Source organism: Sphaeramia orbicularis, chromosome 12, assembly GCF_902148855.1.
Source record: "Sphaeramia orbicularis chromosome 12, fSphaOr1.1, whole genome shotgun sequence".
NCBI lineage: Eukaryota > Metazoa > Chordata > Actinopteri > Kurtiformes > Apogonidae > Sphaeramia > Sphaeramia orbicularis.
Genome location: NC_043968.1, coordinates 47,026,082 through 47,042,510, shown reverse-complemented (window position 1 = coordinate 47,042,510; position 16,429 = coordinate 47,026,082). Strand labels below are relative to the sequence as shown.

At 39.5% G+C, this 16,429-nt stretch overlaps 2 protein-coding genes across 2 annotated transcripts; one reads left to right on the top strand and one right to left on the bottom strand.

The window, feature by feature from the left end:
• Positions 1-1,790: 1,790 nt before the first annotated feature.
• On the bottom strand, positions 1,791-10,209 carry LOC115429195 (ADP-ribosylation factor 4). The gene is made up of 6 exons (XM_030148459.1): positions 9,963-10,209; positions 9,484-9,564; positions 8,598-8,707; positions 7,317-7,388; positions 4,801-4,926; positions 1,791-2,328 (listed from the first exon to the last, which is right to left on the bottom strand). The coding sequence occupies exons 1-6, from the start codon at positions 10,027-10,029 to the stop codon at positions 2,242-2,244; spliced, it is 543 nt and encodes a 180-aa protein (XP_030004319.1). The 5' UTR covers positions 10,030-10,209; the 3' UTR covers positions 1,791-2,241.
• A 732-nt stretch (positions 10,210-10,941) lies between these two features.
• On the top strand, positions 10,942-15,391 carry gcc1 (GRIP and coiled-coil domain containing 1). Its single transcript, XM_030148456.1, has 3 exons — positions 10,942-11,087; positions 11,413-12,576; positions 12,854-15,391. Exons 2-3 carry the CDS (start codon positions 11,542-11,544, stop codon positions 14,153-14,155), a joined length of 2,337 nt encoding a protein of 778 aa, XP_030004316.1. The 5' UTR covers positions 10,942-11,087; positions 11,413-11,541; the 3' UTR covers positions 14,156-15,391.
• Positions 15,392-16,429: the final 1,038 nt, after the last annotated feature.

Here is a 16,429-nt window from a genome sequence, read left to right as displayed (position 1 = left end):
AAACTGTTCCCAACAGTGCAAGTGCTCCAGGTGCTAAATGATCATTATTAAGCACTCAGTATTATTTTGTTTCAACAGATAATAGAAAAATGCCACTAGACATCTGAGAATTGTGGATTAAAACTTGAGAGAAGCGTCATTAATGTAAATGTATTACATTTCTCTTATTTTTCCAGTGTTAAAAATGTTCTAAAAAATGTATAAACGTATTCCTGATAACATTAAATATTTCAATGTTTCAATGAAATGTTTTGAATAATAACAGAAGGATCTTAAGATTTGTACAGTTTAGATATTTGGTAAGTGGGCAGCAATTAGTACCAGTTCAGTAGAATGAACCCATTGTTGTATAGAGCTGCATCTACTAATCATTTTCATTGTCTATACCAGTGGTGGCCAGCCCTTGTCCTGGAGAGCCACTATCCTGCATGTTTTAGATGTTTCCCTCTTCCACCATACGTGACGGTCATTATCAGGCTTCTGCAGAGCTTGATGATAGGCTTGTCATTTGAATCAGGTATGTTGCAAGAAGGATACATCTAAAACATGCAGGATTGTGGCTCTCTAGGACCAGGGTTGGCCATCCTTGGTCTATACAGTGTCACATAAGTGTGAAAAAGGTGGTCAGTGTTTCCTTAATATATTAGCTGACCGAGAGAAAATAAACCAAATGCACAGTCTAGCCAAAAAAATGTTCCCACCTGGACTTAATAGAAAATTGTTTTCAATTTAATTTAGGAAATTGTTCAGATCCATCTGTTGGATAATTACTGCAATGAATAAGTTTCAGCTGCAACAGCTTCTTTAACTGATGCAGTAAGTAGCTTTTCATTTCTTAATCATCAGTTTCATAAAGACCATAAAGATTAGACTGTTTCAGTTGAAAAAAGGTCTGATGAGACCAAACTGACCGTGTTCCACAGTGAAGAGAGATGAAGTGATTACCCATCATGCCTAGTGCCCACCACAGTACAAGCCTGTGGGGGCAGTGTTATGATCTGGGGTTGGTTCAGTTGTTCAGGTCTAGGTTCAGCAATGTTATGTCCAAAAAATGAGGTCAGCTGACACTGAATATACTGAAAATACTAGAAAGTGGTTCAGGAGCATGAGGCATCATTTTCACACATGGATTGGTCACCAGAGTCCAGATCTGGGCCCCATTAAGGATCTTTGGGATGTGATGGAGACAGATTTACACAGTAATCTGGCTCTACCATCATCAATACAAGGAAACAGAAAAAGAGGAGTGGAGAAAACCCCCCCCAAAACTTTCTGCTTCTTCCTCACATTGAAATGGAATGAGGAGGTGTTCAGGGTCGTCTCGGTGAAATGAATTAATGCAACTCAGAGCATAAAGAGAACATTATGAAATTACATGAGCACAGTGGGGCATTATCAACAGCACTGCAAATGCTTCTCCATATTCAAGGATCTAACTTTTGTTTTTCACCAAACATATATTAAGATCTAAAGGGTTGGATCTGGATGTGGTTGATAACTATATTAGTTCAACATAAAACAATGAGTTTTAAAAATATTACACAGAAAACCCATGTAATGCTTAAATCTGAACCACTTTTTAGTCAATTCTAAGACTTTCATTTTACTTAAAGTATTTGCCCCATACATATTTTTTACGTAACTGCTTGGGTTAATACACACATGTTGATAAAACTGTTCTAGTTTATGTGAAAGGAGCTGAAATTTTAACTTATCTCTTAATCATTTTTGTTTAACTATGAATTATTAAAATGACAAATCAACATCACACACAGAAAACACTGAACAGCTGAGAAGAAAAAAAAAAACCCTTTATTGCATCATCGTTGTCTCTCTGCTTCTTCTTCACATTGAAAAGGAATGACGAGGCCTTCAGGTTCGGCTCTGTGGAATGAGTTCTGTCATCACACTTCAGGTAAACCCCGCCCCCTCATAGTCAGCCACTTGTCACATGACCAGTTAAAACATGCTGATTAAAAGAAAAAACAGATCTGACAAACATCTGTAGAGACAACAGGAGGAGAGAAGAAGAAGAGGATGATGGGAAATCAAAGTGAGCTCAGAGTCCATGATGTCACTTTCTACTGACAAGACACATTTATAATTTAAAAAAAAAAAAAAAAGAAAAACAACAAAAAACAAAACAAGTCCTGTGAAATGCCTCCTTGATCTTCAGTTTGTACACGGTGACATCAGTTGAGTATATCAGTTGATGCTGCTTCCTTCTTCCTGTCAGGTGGTCTAACGCTTTGCCAGTTCATTGGACAGCCAGTCCAGACCCTCGTACAGACCATTACCCTGAGTGGCACAGGTGGCCTGGACATGCCACTGAGGATGGAGACAGATGGACAAACGTTAGACACCTGGACCACAAAGTACACCTACACTGGGTTCAAGCAGCAGCTACAAAAGTCCAACTGTAGCCCATTTTCAACATGTCTTACAACTCTGGACTTTGTTTAGACCTTGTATTAACCTGTTAAACCATGGGCCATTTGTTTCTAGTTGGAATCCTTATAATACAACGTAACACAACACAACTAAGTTATGATCAGAAGACAGCAAAGGCAAGACAAAAGCCGTAATTATTGCTTCATAACTTATTTTTTACAATTCTTTGGTTTGTTCATAAGTTTTATCAGAAGAGAAATAATACTTGTACTGTTGGATCAGTTTAGTGTTTGCTTAGCACTGCTAACTTTGTCTCATTGGTCTTCTGTTTTATGAAATTATTCATGACATACACTGGCCTCAGACTGTTAGCTTGTTTTAGATATTTGTCCATTTAAGTGCTGGTTGTTTGTATTGTGTCCTATTGTCTAGAAGTTGGTTTTGTTGAGGTTTTAAATGACTTCTGTTCTGTGGATGAATAGAACGTGTATATTGCTACAAGTGCCGTGTAGCATTACCATGGCAACAGAGATGGCCATAAGAGGCTAAGATGCATCCTGAGTGATGTGATCTCATCTCAGGTGCACTGCTTTAAGAATTTCTGTTTCCTTACAGAGAGAAAACAGTAGTGGAGCATCATTCTGGTGAACTCAGACAATATGAAAGATATGAAGCACCTGTAACACATCTTTGTGAGCTTTTCAAGTTTTTTTTAAAGCAGTGTATTACTTTCATTACAAATTTTTTTTCAAATGTGTCAAACCCCAGTGATATCCTAATTATCACTAATCCATTAGTCTTTCCCTGCTTATACACCTGAATCACTTCCCTCACAGTGAACAACTTTGACTATGACTCCATCATAAACACAGTCCGCTTGTTTACATAAACCGAAATGGCACTCGGGTCTTTTCAGAAATGTTGTGCATTGTGGGAATGGGAATTCCACGCAGCAGCAATTTCACTGTCTCTTCATGAGTACTGAACCCAAATGTCACCTTTACCTCCATCCACCGACTATACTCATTCTTTAAAACAGCCCTGGTGGACTGGAGAATTTTACCTTGTAGCAATCTGGCTCATTTTTTGCCAAATCTGTGAGAAACTGATTTCGCTTCCCACATTGCACTTCGCGACAAAATTTCTGAAAAGGCCAGAGTGACGTGTTAGTATGTTATGTAAACAAGCAGACTGTGCTTATGATGGAGTCATCTTCGAAGTTGTTCACTGTGACAGAAGTGATTCAGGTGCATAAGTGCAGAAAGATTAATGGATTAGTGATAATTAGGCTATCACTGGGGCTTTACAAATTTGAAAAGGAATTTGGCATCAAAGTCATTTGCTGCTTTAAATACATATTTACTGTACTTTAATTTGAAACAGAATGACAGGTGAGTACCTCAGGACCTCAGTGTGTTCACACCCTGCATTAGAGCCATCCACTTGCAATCCGATCACTCAGGAAAGGAGTCAAATTGATTCAAAGTTAGAATTACAATCTTACACCTTAACTCTTAGTCGGTGTAAAGTCCTCCATGAAGTAACTTAGCATGGACCTCTTTTTGGGATAAATTGGAGGATAAGGATAGCAGCTGTTTTCTACTAGTATCATGTTCTATTATACATTACACCTCATGATGACTTTGTTTCCACAAAAATCCCTCAAACAACCAACACAAAGCTGATAACTTGACTAAATGTGACATTAGAGACCAATGTTTTGGTAAACAGGAGATGACTTTCCAAAGAAGAGCAACTAATTTCCAATTCACTGGTGTAGGATATCATTGTGTTTATTTTGCTTGTGTCCTTTGTTTGGATCCTATTATGTTACGTTATGACAAAGGGGATGTTTCACAACTGGATGTCTTTGCTGTTATTGGTGTTACTTTGCACCTACTATAGCCTGAGGTTGTATGGTTTCCATTTAATAGTGTTTTGTCCTAGTTTGTATATACTTTTAGCTGTTTGTGGGTGATTAATGTTAGCTATTTTTGGTGTTAGCCTCTCAAATATTCAACGACAAAGGATAGAGAACAAGTGTCAAGTTGTTCCAGTCAAGTCCACAATTGAAAGAATACTGCCTTTCACTGACTATTGACCTTACGATGTGGCGATATTTTAGTCAGTTTGGATTTTACACCAGAGGAGTTCAGATGAGCAATGGATCTCTGAGGTTCAGCCAAACATTGACACAACTTTGATGTTAAATTAGTTAAATTGTACATGGATAATGTTGACTTGACCTGAAGTTACACATTTATTAACATTGTTTTAGTTTACTCGTATGATCAGTATAGAAAATATATCAGTAAAGAATGAGATCATGTTAGTCTGAATTACTTAACGTAAGGGTTACTGAACTGTGACTAATCCACACTTATATGATGTATTGAATATTGGTCTTACGGTTCTGCTACGCAGGCTGTGCAAACCCAGTTTATCAGTCAGTTCGCTCACTCCCATGGCGTTGGGTAAATCCTGTTTGTTGGCAAAAACAAGAAGCACCGCCTCCTTCAGCTCGTCCTCCTGGATCTACAGACACAGATGATCATGTGACTTAGGACTTAATTATATCATTAAAGTCAACATTATGACTTTATTAATGATCTTGTTACAGACACCTGACAGAGATCAGAGTTCAATTGTTTTTAGGATGCTTGACATGTTTTTAAACCAAACAGACTGTTGGACAGGTCATTTTCTTACTTCAACAATACAGGTTAATATCAATGTCAGTGGTATACAGGTGGTCCTGTGTGAAGTCTGATCCATCAACTACATGAGAAACTTCATTTTTCATTTCTAAACATCTCAACACATTTGACCAAGAACAACAGACTCCCAGTTTCACCACAGCTGCATTCACTGGCCATCAACTTCAGCCAGACTTAACTTACTAATGAGCAACAAATCACTGTCACTTGGTCTGAGCTTGTGATTATTATTGGTGTTCACATGACACAGAGCGGGTGGCTTCGCAAACTGGTGGCTAAATAATAGACTAAGACAAGTAAAAATGGGTGATGACCTGGCACAGAACAGAGTTTCATCTAGGTTCCTGAGGGTATAGGTGTTGTGGATGCAGTGGGAGGGTTGTGTAGTCACGAGTTTTAGAGGTCCTACCCAGAAAATTGATGTTATTTGACTAAAGCAGGTTAATTTTCACCCAAGTTTAGTCAATTACAGCATTTCCCTATGTTTGTGGAAGAAGTCCAATGGGAACCAAATGCAGCCATTAGATCTGGGAAAAGTCATTTAGTTACTTTTGAAGCTTTCCACTGTGGTTGATTTACAATCATTTGGCGACCAAAGTGACTTGATATGGTACAAAAAACCCTGAATAGAAAATAATGTGTTTGTTCTGAGGCCCCATGACGGCTTCAGCAAAGATAATACATACTTAGGGATGGGAATCAAGGCTTTTATTGAGGCCTCTCAGTTATTACATTATCACCTTATTAACCCTTATGTGGTCTTCAGGCCCTTTTTGACTCGAAGACCACATACAAAAACAGCTGTATGAAACAGATATGTCATATTTTCTATTGCTTTTACATTTTACTGCTCCTCTTTTAATGAGATCATTTAAAGTTCATCTTGTGATACTTTACTTCCATTGGAACCTGTCATCAGCACTTGCTTTGTCTGTTTCAGCAATTATATTTAAGTTACTTATGTCCAATCCGCCCTGTGCAGTTTTAGGCCGAATCCCAATTCACCCCTTGGCCCTCCCCCTTACCCCTACCCCTCTGTTTTGCGCGTACATGTGAAGGGGTAGTGTTGTCCCAATTCACAAATAGACGGAGGGGAAGGGCTAAGGCGGAGGGCTGTATAGCCCTCAAAACTGAGATTTACCAGGACCACACTATGAATGGATGGGTAGGACAAATTTCCCATAATTCAGTTTGAATCATCGGCAAGATGGAAGTAAACAGAGCCAAAAAGTGCAGCAGTGTGATGAAAGAAACACACAAATGTACACATTTTTTTCATAAAGAACTTAATCATTTGACGGACTGTTTAATGCCGTTTCAATGTTAGGTCGCACAAATGCGATCTATAACATACATATAGTTGATAGCCGCACAAAGATGCCCAAAGCCCACGGAACAGAGATGGTTACAGCTACTGACAGCATGATGAATACTTTCGGAAACAAAGTTTTTGCATTTGTTTATAGCGGCAATGATGACTGCTGATGACATAACAGGTCGCGAAGGGTTGTCCCATTTCATAGGAGAATGTTTCAACCCCCAACCCTTGCAGCTCCGTTTCAAGGAGTAGTGCCAAATGCAAGGGCCAAGGGGTAGGGGTAAGGGAGAGGGCTAAGGGGTGAATTGGGATTGGGCCTTAGTTTCCAAAGCTTAAAGGACAAACAGAAATGCTACTTTTATGTACATGTTCCAGTGTTTAATATAAACGGCTCCTCTTCATTAACTGTACTTCTGTTAAGTGTAAAACCATTAGGATTCACTTTCCACTCTTTGATCAGGAATGAGAGAATCAATAATGAATCAAACCAATAAGCATATGGAGGAGGCATTGATAATGGCTCCCGAATCAATAAAATCTGATCAATTCTCATTTGTGCACTGAACAGCACAGATCTATATGCAACACACAAGACAAAAAGTTCACACACCAGAACGAAACCTGTTGCACATGTAAACTGTCTACTGTGATGATACATTTAACGCACTAGTACTAAGTACATTTTTTAAATATGACAGTTAATTGTAAGATTAATTTTATGTGATTATCAATAAGTTTCAAAGATGAAAACAAAAAATGTGAATGGATTTTAAAAAGGAACATGTGGGTTTACAGAAAGTGATTAAAAAAATATTAAAAGCCAAATTATAAAAGTAGAGTTACAGGTTAATGGCGATAAAAATGATTATTTCAATACATAATCAACTTACCATCTTTGATAACTCCTCTGCTGACTCTGCTACTCTCTCTCTGTCGTTACTGTCCACCACAAAGATCAGGCCCTGAGAAACAACAAACAATGAACAGAGAATAAACAATGATATACAGTAAAACACAAATAACTAATGACAGACATAAATTCCTTAAATTCTACTTAAGAAAATTTGAGCCTACATTTTGTGACTAAACTTTTTTGGTAGAGATTGTACCTGTTGTGTGTGGTAGAAAAGTTCATTTTAATAAATGTATGAATGAATGAATGCATAACTTGCAGTAAATTATGTTTTACTGACAAACGTTTTCAGAACATAAGAAAATCAAAAACGTGTATGGATATCACACAAACAAATTTCACTGAATCATTCCAGTACCGACTGGTTAGCAAAATCAAATAAAGCTTTTTTTTTTTTTTTTTTTTTTACATGCTTTCCTCATGTATTTCTAATCTTACAAGATTATTTGCCTTTGACCAAACTCTAAAATTCAACTATGAGAGAAACATTTTTCCCATACTTTATTAAGACTGTCCGACAAAATCTCTGACTTTTCAAGGTCTGGAAAACAACGTTTCAAAATTCCATAAGACTTTCAAGACCTGAGCAAGCACCCTGGGAAGAAAGAAAGGTTAACATAACAGTCAGATATGCAAGTAATTTATTACTGCGTATAAGTCTGATTACATTGTTATATCAAATACTGGCTGAATAAATCATCCACAAAATATTCTTGGTGCTCTCTCTATATCTGCTTCCAAAAATTCCCAACCACAATCCAAGTATCAAGAAAAAGAATGCATTTTTAATCAATAAAAGTTACCAGTTCAGGTACTGAAAATAGTTCAGGAGTTTGCCTGTCATTGTGCGACTATTATTAATCACCTAAGATGAAAAAGGACTCACAGATAACTGACTATATATATATAACTAACATTTTTCTATACAAAGATATTAGCCTGAATGTGTTATTTCTGGAGTTATAATGACATAAGCAAAATAAGGGAGTTGTCAATTATGCTCCAAATTCAAATTGAGTCGTTTTCTAAATACTGTAATAATGTCCAGAATGAACCAAATAGTCATCATTTTCAATTAAATGTCAACAAGAAAAGCCACCACAGCTTCTAAGCCTCCAGAGCAAGATAAAACCCTGGTGCTGGATACTGGTATTAGACCTGCAAATATTTAGTTAATGTCGAGTCCCAATTATAATAGTGGGGTTGGTTCAGTAACTGTGTGTTCTGGTTTTGATTATGTATCTTTGTGTCCTGTCACCTGTGTGTTCTGGAAGTAGTGTCTCCACAGAGGTCTGATCTTGTCCTGACCACCGACATCCCAGACTGTGAAGCAGATGTTTTTGTATTCAACCGTCTCCACATTAAAACCTGAAATAGATAGAGATCACACACAGAAATAGTAAACAGTCTTGATGGGTGAAAATCTATCAGACTATTTGATTAGTATTTACAAAACCTGTTTTCCAAACATTATTCTGAAAACAGCTATGAGAGTCAAGACAGTCAAGCGAAATGAAACCAACGTTTGGTGAGGGGTTTATTTGAGTTATTTGTTAATATTTTTGTGTCATATGATATTTAATCTCTTTACAGTGAAATTAGAAATAGTTTTCAGTGGAGCATTACAATGATCAATGGTTCATTAGTTTTTTAACTAAATCCAGAACAATAGTCTTTTACATGAACAAACCCTTTCTAAAAAGGTTCAAATCAAGAAGTGAGATTGAAACAAACAATAAAACAGTACTTCCAAAGTGACAGAGACTTAACATAAAACCCAATGAATTTCTTTACAACCACAACTGATAAATTTTAGCAGTTGACAGAAAACTCAGTCTGAGACACAGTTAACCAGTAATTTATCATTTTACACATATTGCTCAGGAACTGATTTACTTAATCTGCTTTTAACTGACTATTGTGCTCTTTACTTACAGGCCCTTCACAGGTGGAATATTATCTGTTTACTACTAGCAACTCTATCTGTAAAACAAACACCAGCTGATAAACACTGCAATTAAACCGACCAGAACAAACAAAAAACCTTAAACTCATTGTTAAACTCAAATTTCAGATCACTTAAACGTATTTCTAGGTATTTTGGTCACTTTACACAACAGTTTGACATGTTATTGATAGTTTACCGATAGTCGGAATGGTGGTGACGATCTCTCCGAGCTTCAGTTTGTACAGGATGGTTGTTTTGCCAGCAGCGTCCAAACCGACTGAAACAACAGAAAATAGCACACTTAAACCTGCACTAACAAACATTAAAAGATTCGTTGTGTCGTTTATTTATACCCAACATAAAGATGGGGGTTTTATACACTCTTAAAAAGTCTTTAAAACTGCCTAACCCAGGATCTAAGTGCTACGTCTCCTTCAGAGTCCATTAGTTAGCTTTGAGCGTTAGCATCTGACAGCTATCTGAGTTCTCCCTCTTTATTTAACATGTACCAGCAGAGCTGGAGTTACATTTCAACCAGGCAGTATTTTATAAGATGGGATCATTCTAAAATAGCTTAGTTTACAGACAGAACCCAAGCGGGATAGAGTTTTCCAGCCCGCCACCGGTCTCTTCCCGGTTAGCCTCAGAGCTAGCTAGCCTAGCCGCAGTGCTCACCCATCAGTATCCTCATCTGCTTCTTCCCGAAGAACTTGGAAAACAGAGACGAGATAGTCAGACCCATTTTGTTAAGAAAGTCCCGGTTCGGCAGCGGGAACGATTAAAAGCTAACGCCGGACAATGTCCGCCGGTTTGTTGAAGTGAGGCTGCTGGTCCGAGCCAGAGAAGAAGCGGAGATGTGCCGGAGATCAGGCAGAGTGGGCGCAGCTCCTCCTCGGTGCCACGTCCAGGCCAACGCGGAATAATTGACGTCACTGCTTTGACTCAACTTTATTAAGAGGCAATGGTGATGCAGCTGGTGGTGAGTTCAAGATCCACCAAGAAAAACGGGAGATTCTGGGTCAGAACCAGAATCATCTTTATTGTTGTCTATCGAGTAAATTATAAATACAAGATATGATAAAATATGTAAGAAACGTAAAATACGAAAAAATAAACTGTCTCTATATAAATTACATAACAAACTTCTGTACAGTTTAGTGAGTTTTTTTGTGCAAATGGGGTATGAAGGGAGAGTGTTAACTGTCCAGGCTGCGTATGAAAAGTTGAAATCAGTGGTTCTCAACTGGCCTGAAGCCACATTTTCCTCATCGATATCAGGTCATGACCCACTGTTTTAAAACAGCAAACAAGCAAATGCATTTTCAAAACCAGGCTCATAATCACATGTCTAATGTTGGCGTACATACACGTTATCATCAATGCATTTAGACCCATTAGCCTACTTTAAAATAAAGTAGTGACTAAAGAGCATCTTCAAGAATCAAAGGAAATGTGTACAGGACGATTGTGAGTTGTACAGTTTAGAGACAGCTGCAGTGACAAAAAGACACGGGCCACAACTATTCCAATTTAAAAGAATATTAATAATCAAAATAATTCTTAAAGTTAATATAATTCTTAGTGTTTACTATTTTCCATGAACGCATTATTTGTGATCCCGGACTTCCTCCTCCTCTTCCGGTTCAGACCAACATGGCGGCTGTTTGCCGACAGTCACTTCTTCAGCTGTAGGGATACATTTTCCGTCAATTTGAATCAGAAAAGAATAAATGAAATCAGCGATTAAGAGTAAAATTCATCGTCTTTTGTGGCATAGACACCGCAGATAACATTTTACAGGTAAGAAGAGTTCCGGGCTTTTTCATGTTGCTGGTTGATAAACATTGACGAACTTCAGTTTGTGATTCTTCGATAATAACCTCGACAGATATTTTCTGTATTTTATTTAATTCTTATTTTAAGAACGTACTGTAAAAGTACAACACCAAATAGATAACTTAATGCTTTGGCCAAGTGCACAATTAGAAACCCAAATCCGTCATTGTTTGTCGTTAAGAGGCTTCACATTTGTATAATATACTTGATGAAAATATACATAAAAAATTGTTTGGTGGTATTTCACATTAATCTTACGGGTTTTGTTATTTGACGTGTTTCATTTCAGAACACCAGACCTACTTTGAGTGTACTCTTGTGTCCCATTTGGTCCTGCTTGGTCTCAATAATCAACTGGACCTGGTGGTTCTGCACAATGATGGCTCCAGCATAAGTAGACTGTCAGACACCAGCAGTCATGGAGAAGTTTGGGATGACTTTTGGGGGTGGGCCGAGCAGGAAGGAGCTGCTGGACACCTTGGAGACTCAGAAGAAGCAGCTGGTCCAATACCAGACCCGGTTCAGGGATGTTGTCAGGGCCTATAAGAGCCTGCTGAAAGAAAAGGAGGCACTGGAGGCCAGTCTGAAGGTCTTGACCGTGTCTCAGGAGGTGGACCTGACCCAACAGGGCCAGGTCACTGCCACAGCTTCTGCCATTGACCTCCCAGATGATCGCTGCTCACTCCACAGTGAAGGCAGTGTGGACACGGCAGCATCTACAGACCTGCTAACCAGCATCACAAGTGAGACAGCCAGTGGAGACCAGAGTGAGGAGGACCAGGGAGAACCCCACCCTGAGACCAGCAGCTCTGAGACTGCTGTGAGCTCTGGCAGCAACGGAGGTGTGGAACAACAGGCCACACCCCCTGCTATTGCAGATGCTGACCGACGAGTTGCACAGCTGAAAAGCCAACTGAGCACGCTCACCAGTGCCCTGGCCACAGTGACACAGGAGAAGTCGTGGATGGAGGCAAGCTTTCAAGCTGACAAACGGGTGCTGAAGCAAGAGGTGGAGGACCTGCAGGAGCGGCTCCTCACTCAGCAGAAGCAGCAAGAGGTGGAGCTGCAGACTGTACAGGATCAGCTCGCAGAGAGCCGTGCCCGAGTCATCACCCAGCAGCATGAGAGGGAGCAGGAACAGGGAGACCATGTCCACCAGCTGCGAGAGTTGCAGAAGATCTTGCAACAAGAGCGGGATCTGCGACAAGATGCTGAGCTCCGCTTACAGGATGCCAATGCCGCCCTCCAGCTGACAACAGAGGCTGTGGACCGGGGGGCAGAATTTGAGGCTCACCTGAATCAGGTGAGGGAGGAGAGAGATGAGCTGAGGAAGAGACTGCAGGCTGCTGAGGAAGACCAGAAGAAACCAGATCCCAGAGTGGAGGAGCTGCAGCAGGAGTTAATGGAGCTGAAAAACCACTTCCAGCAGCAGATGCAGATGGAGACCAGGAAGGTAAGACCAGGAGTAACTCAAAATAATTACTGTTAATGCCAACTGGGACTTAAACTAACAGTGAAAGAATGATATTTACAGAAATATAAACAGAAACAAAAGTTCTGAAAAAAGCCAAGTCTATTAAATGGAAGCTGTGGTGAAAAACAATTGAAACTCAAACTACTTATGAATTTATGAAATAAAAATTAAGCTGCATTCAAAATTCAAAATGAAAGAGTCACTGGAAATATGAAATAATAAAAATTTCAAAGCATCTTGTTGTGTTGGTTTTTAGGTGTGTCAGGCAGAGGAGAGTGCACGAGACCGTGCTCAAGCGGAGGAGCAGCGGGTGGCGGCTCTGGAACAGCAGGTCTCAGAGCTGTCAGAGCTGTTGGGTTCCTGTGAGAAGGCAAGGCAGCGTGACCAGCAGGCGGCTCAGAGGCTCCGAGAGCGGATCTTGCAACTCGACACTGAGAACAAGACCCTTGCCATCGCTGCCTCTAGCAGGACGACCTCTGACCTCTGTGTGGATGAGAATCAGTTGGATGTGACGGTGCTGAGGGAGAAGCTTGAGAAAGTGAAAAAACTGCTTCAGCTGGCAGCTCAGAGGAACCCGGACCAGACACCGAGCATCGACATGCTTGCCGATGTGGAGGCAGAGCTTAGTAGAGACAAATTGGCTTCGTACTATCAGCAGGAGCTGCGGCAGGTGAAGGACGAGTTTGAACGTTACAAGGTGAGGGCACAGGTGGTGCTGAAGAACAAGAATGCCAAAGATGGGTGCCAGGCCAGAGAACTGGAAGAAGTGAGGGACCAGCTGACCGAACTGAAGGAGAAGTACATCAACTTGAGGATTCAGAGTGATGAGGCAGAGGCTAAGCACCGCCATGACCTGGAGGAGCGGCAGCAGCAGATGGTGACACTGCAGCAGAGCCATAAACAGGAAGTGGAGCGGCAAGAGGCATTGCACCGGGAAAACCTGCTGAAGCTGGAGGCGGAGCTTCACAAACAGAGAGAGAGAACCATGGCCCTGTTGGATGAGAAAGACCAGGAGCTAGAGCACCTTAGGGCTGCCGCTCTGAGCTACAGCCTGACGACACGTGGGCGCAGCGGCAGCAATGAAGGCGACAAAATGGCTCATCACCATGAAGAAGATGAACCTGGCCAAGACATTGAAGGTGACATCATTAGTGAAGCTCTGCGTCGAGTGACACCCACTGAGCCCACACTGCTGCTGTACGCCGAACAGCTAGCCAGGAAGGAAGTAGAGACAGGCACGCTGCGTCGGCAGAAGCATCGGCTGGAGGAGGATGTCCACCAAATGCAGGCCAGGCTCATCGCCAATGGAGAGCGACATGAAGAGGAAGTTGCAGAACTACGTGGTCAGCTCGACAAACTGCTGAGGGACCACAGCCGCGAGGGCGCCAACATGGAGTACTTGAAGAATGTCATCTTCAAGTTCCTGACGCTTCAGGATGGTAGCGGGCGGCAGCAGACGCTCAACGCCATCCTGACCATCCTGCACTTCAGCCCACTGGAGAAACAGACTGTGATGAGGCTGCAGGGGGCGACGTGGTGGAGCAGCACCAAGAGATGAGACCAAAGACACCTGAAGAAGAAACTGTGGCGTTTGGTACTTCTGAAGAAAGAGTTCACTTTTATCATCTGAATTACATAAACCAAAACCTGCTTTAAACAGAAACGGGGAGCAAATTTCCAGCCAAAACTTAGTAAGCAAACAAAACATCTGCTGCACTTCACTAACAAACAAATTGAAAATCTACCTACAGAGTGTACTGAAAGTACCAAAAATATCATTCCATTGTGTTTGTGCTGAGGATTTTCTCACTAATTTACACTCCACGACACCAGGTGGTAACCCCCCCCCCCCCCCCCAACCAAGAAACAGAGCTTTTTATATTTATTTTCAGAAATTATAAGGGCCAAATGTTAATGGTCACACTATATGTAGGGCTGTTTAGTTTAATAACAATATGTAATTCATACATGTAACTTTCATCTTGGATAAAAAAAAAAAATTGCAGTGGGCTGCAAATTTTGCCAGCAGAAATGAAAAAAATGGATGCTATTGGATAATGGATTAATCAGCTGTTTTGTTGCTGCTGAGATTTGCATCATTGTGCTCATTTATTTATTTAGCCATGATCAATGTTACATGTATGAAATTAAGCCCGACAGTCCCAAATATAGCACAGGATAATGCAATTTGATCGTGATCCATAAAACATGATATGGTTTGTCATGTTTTGTGTCTGCAAAGCAACCTTTTTGAGCATCTATTAGACATGTTCTTTTTCATTTGGTGGGGAATTAGTTCAACTGGACTGAATTAGATGCAAAAAATTTGATTTCAGTTGTTTTGGTAGATATTGTGATATGACTTACAGTTTTAATTGGAATTTTAATGTTTGCATTTTATTTACACTAAAGAAATTCTAAAAGTCTGTGGATATATATGTGGATAATATAATTTGTTTTTCCCAGCGCATCCCTGTAGCACCACAATGCTTCATTTATAGCTGTATGTTGGCAAAATTTTTCCCTTAATCAAAATTTGCAGCTTCTGTGATTTGGGTATTGCATTTAATCATAGAACCATCTCAATAATACAATTATTAGTTGCTCATCCCTATTTTCCACTTTCCTGTGTAAAATAACTCCAGTCCGGTTCCTGTCTGTACATATGAATATATAAACATATATGATGATATGACTGAGTTTAATGGGGACAAACTTTGAATCACATATTATCTCTGATATGTATATTTTTGATGCTTTTGTTGAAATTAAACTATTTTTCCTGTTTCAACAACCTGTTTTGGTTAATTTTGGTTTTATCATTTACAAACCGCAAAAATAAACATAACGTGCTGTGCACTTTTAATACCCCTTGGCCAAATATAGTGTAAGATTCTGTTGAAAGTTACTGCCCTGTAATTTAGATTTAGATTTTTAATTTAGATTTAGAAACTTATTACATACATCTTTATATTTGAAAGTAGTCAGATATTTTAAATGCACAAGGCCATTGGACTTTGAAAAAGTAGGTCAAGGTCACCTATTTTCAGTTGGCTTCTGCTCTATACCAAGATGCATCCACAGTATAAATTTGGTGCAGATATCTCAATGCATTCTTCAGATAATGCGATTATGTCGTTGAATGTACAGACAGACAAGACGACAAAACCCCCTTGGCCAGAAGTTGGCCGAGGGGTAAAAACAGTTTTAGGGGTGTTTCAACTCTTCAGCTGTTATAAATAAATCATGTCACTATAACATTCACAGACTTTAGTCTGTTATTTCGGAAGATGGGGAATCAGACATAAATGGTCAAATTCAGTTTTAGTTCATTGATATTTAGCATAGTTAAATAAAACATAGCTAAATTATGTCACAAGAAATAATGCTGAAATTAAAGCCAAACTAAATACATTTCATCCTCCCAGAAATAAATTTAAAAACTCACTAGTATGACTATCTGTGTCACATCATTATAAATGTGCATCTTCAGTCTAGAAGATTAATCATTGAAATAACGTAGACTTAAAAAGTTTTACATTTATTCATTCAATAAATTCAATAAATCAGTAAAGGTTTTTGTCTTAAATTGTTTAATTATTCCTAGAAAAAAAGAGAAGAATAAAGCCACTTAATCAGAGACAAAAAGTATAGAGATAATTTCCTGCCCAAAACAAAAATGAACTGTAATTAACAAATATGGTGTGGTTTGTAAATACACACATAACATAGTTTAACAAAGTCAAAATCATTCATGAAACAGTCCTGAAAAAGAGCAGGTTATGTAAATCTTACTAACAAATTTAAAAGAAATCTGAATATTGCTTCACAC

Excerpts from the sequence above, each read along its gene's own strand:
- gcc1 (XM_030148456.1), top strand. The coding sequence starts at position 11,542 with ATGGAGAAGTTTGGGATGACTTTTGGGGGTGGGCCGAGCAGGAAGGAG. Across the intron at positions 12,577-12,853 it reads TGCAGATGGAGACCAGGAAG|GTGTGTCAGGCAGAGGAGAG; the intron begins GTAAGACCAGGA and ends GTTGGTTTTTAG.
- LOC115429195 (XM_030148459.1), bottom strand. The coding sequence starts at position 10,029 with ATGGGTCTGACTATCTCGTCTCTGTTTTCCAAGTTCTTCGGGAAGAAG. Across the intron at positions 7,389-8,597 it reads ACTACTTCCAGAACACACAG|GGCCTGATCTTTGTGGTGGA; the intron begins GTGACAGGACAC and ends GTTGTTTCTCAG. Across the intron at positions 4,927-7,316 it reads CAGAGGAGTTATCAAAGATG|ATCCAGGAGGACGAGCTGAA; the intron begins GTAAGTTGATTA and ends CTGTGTCTGTAG.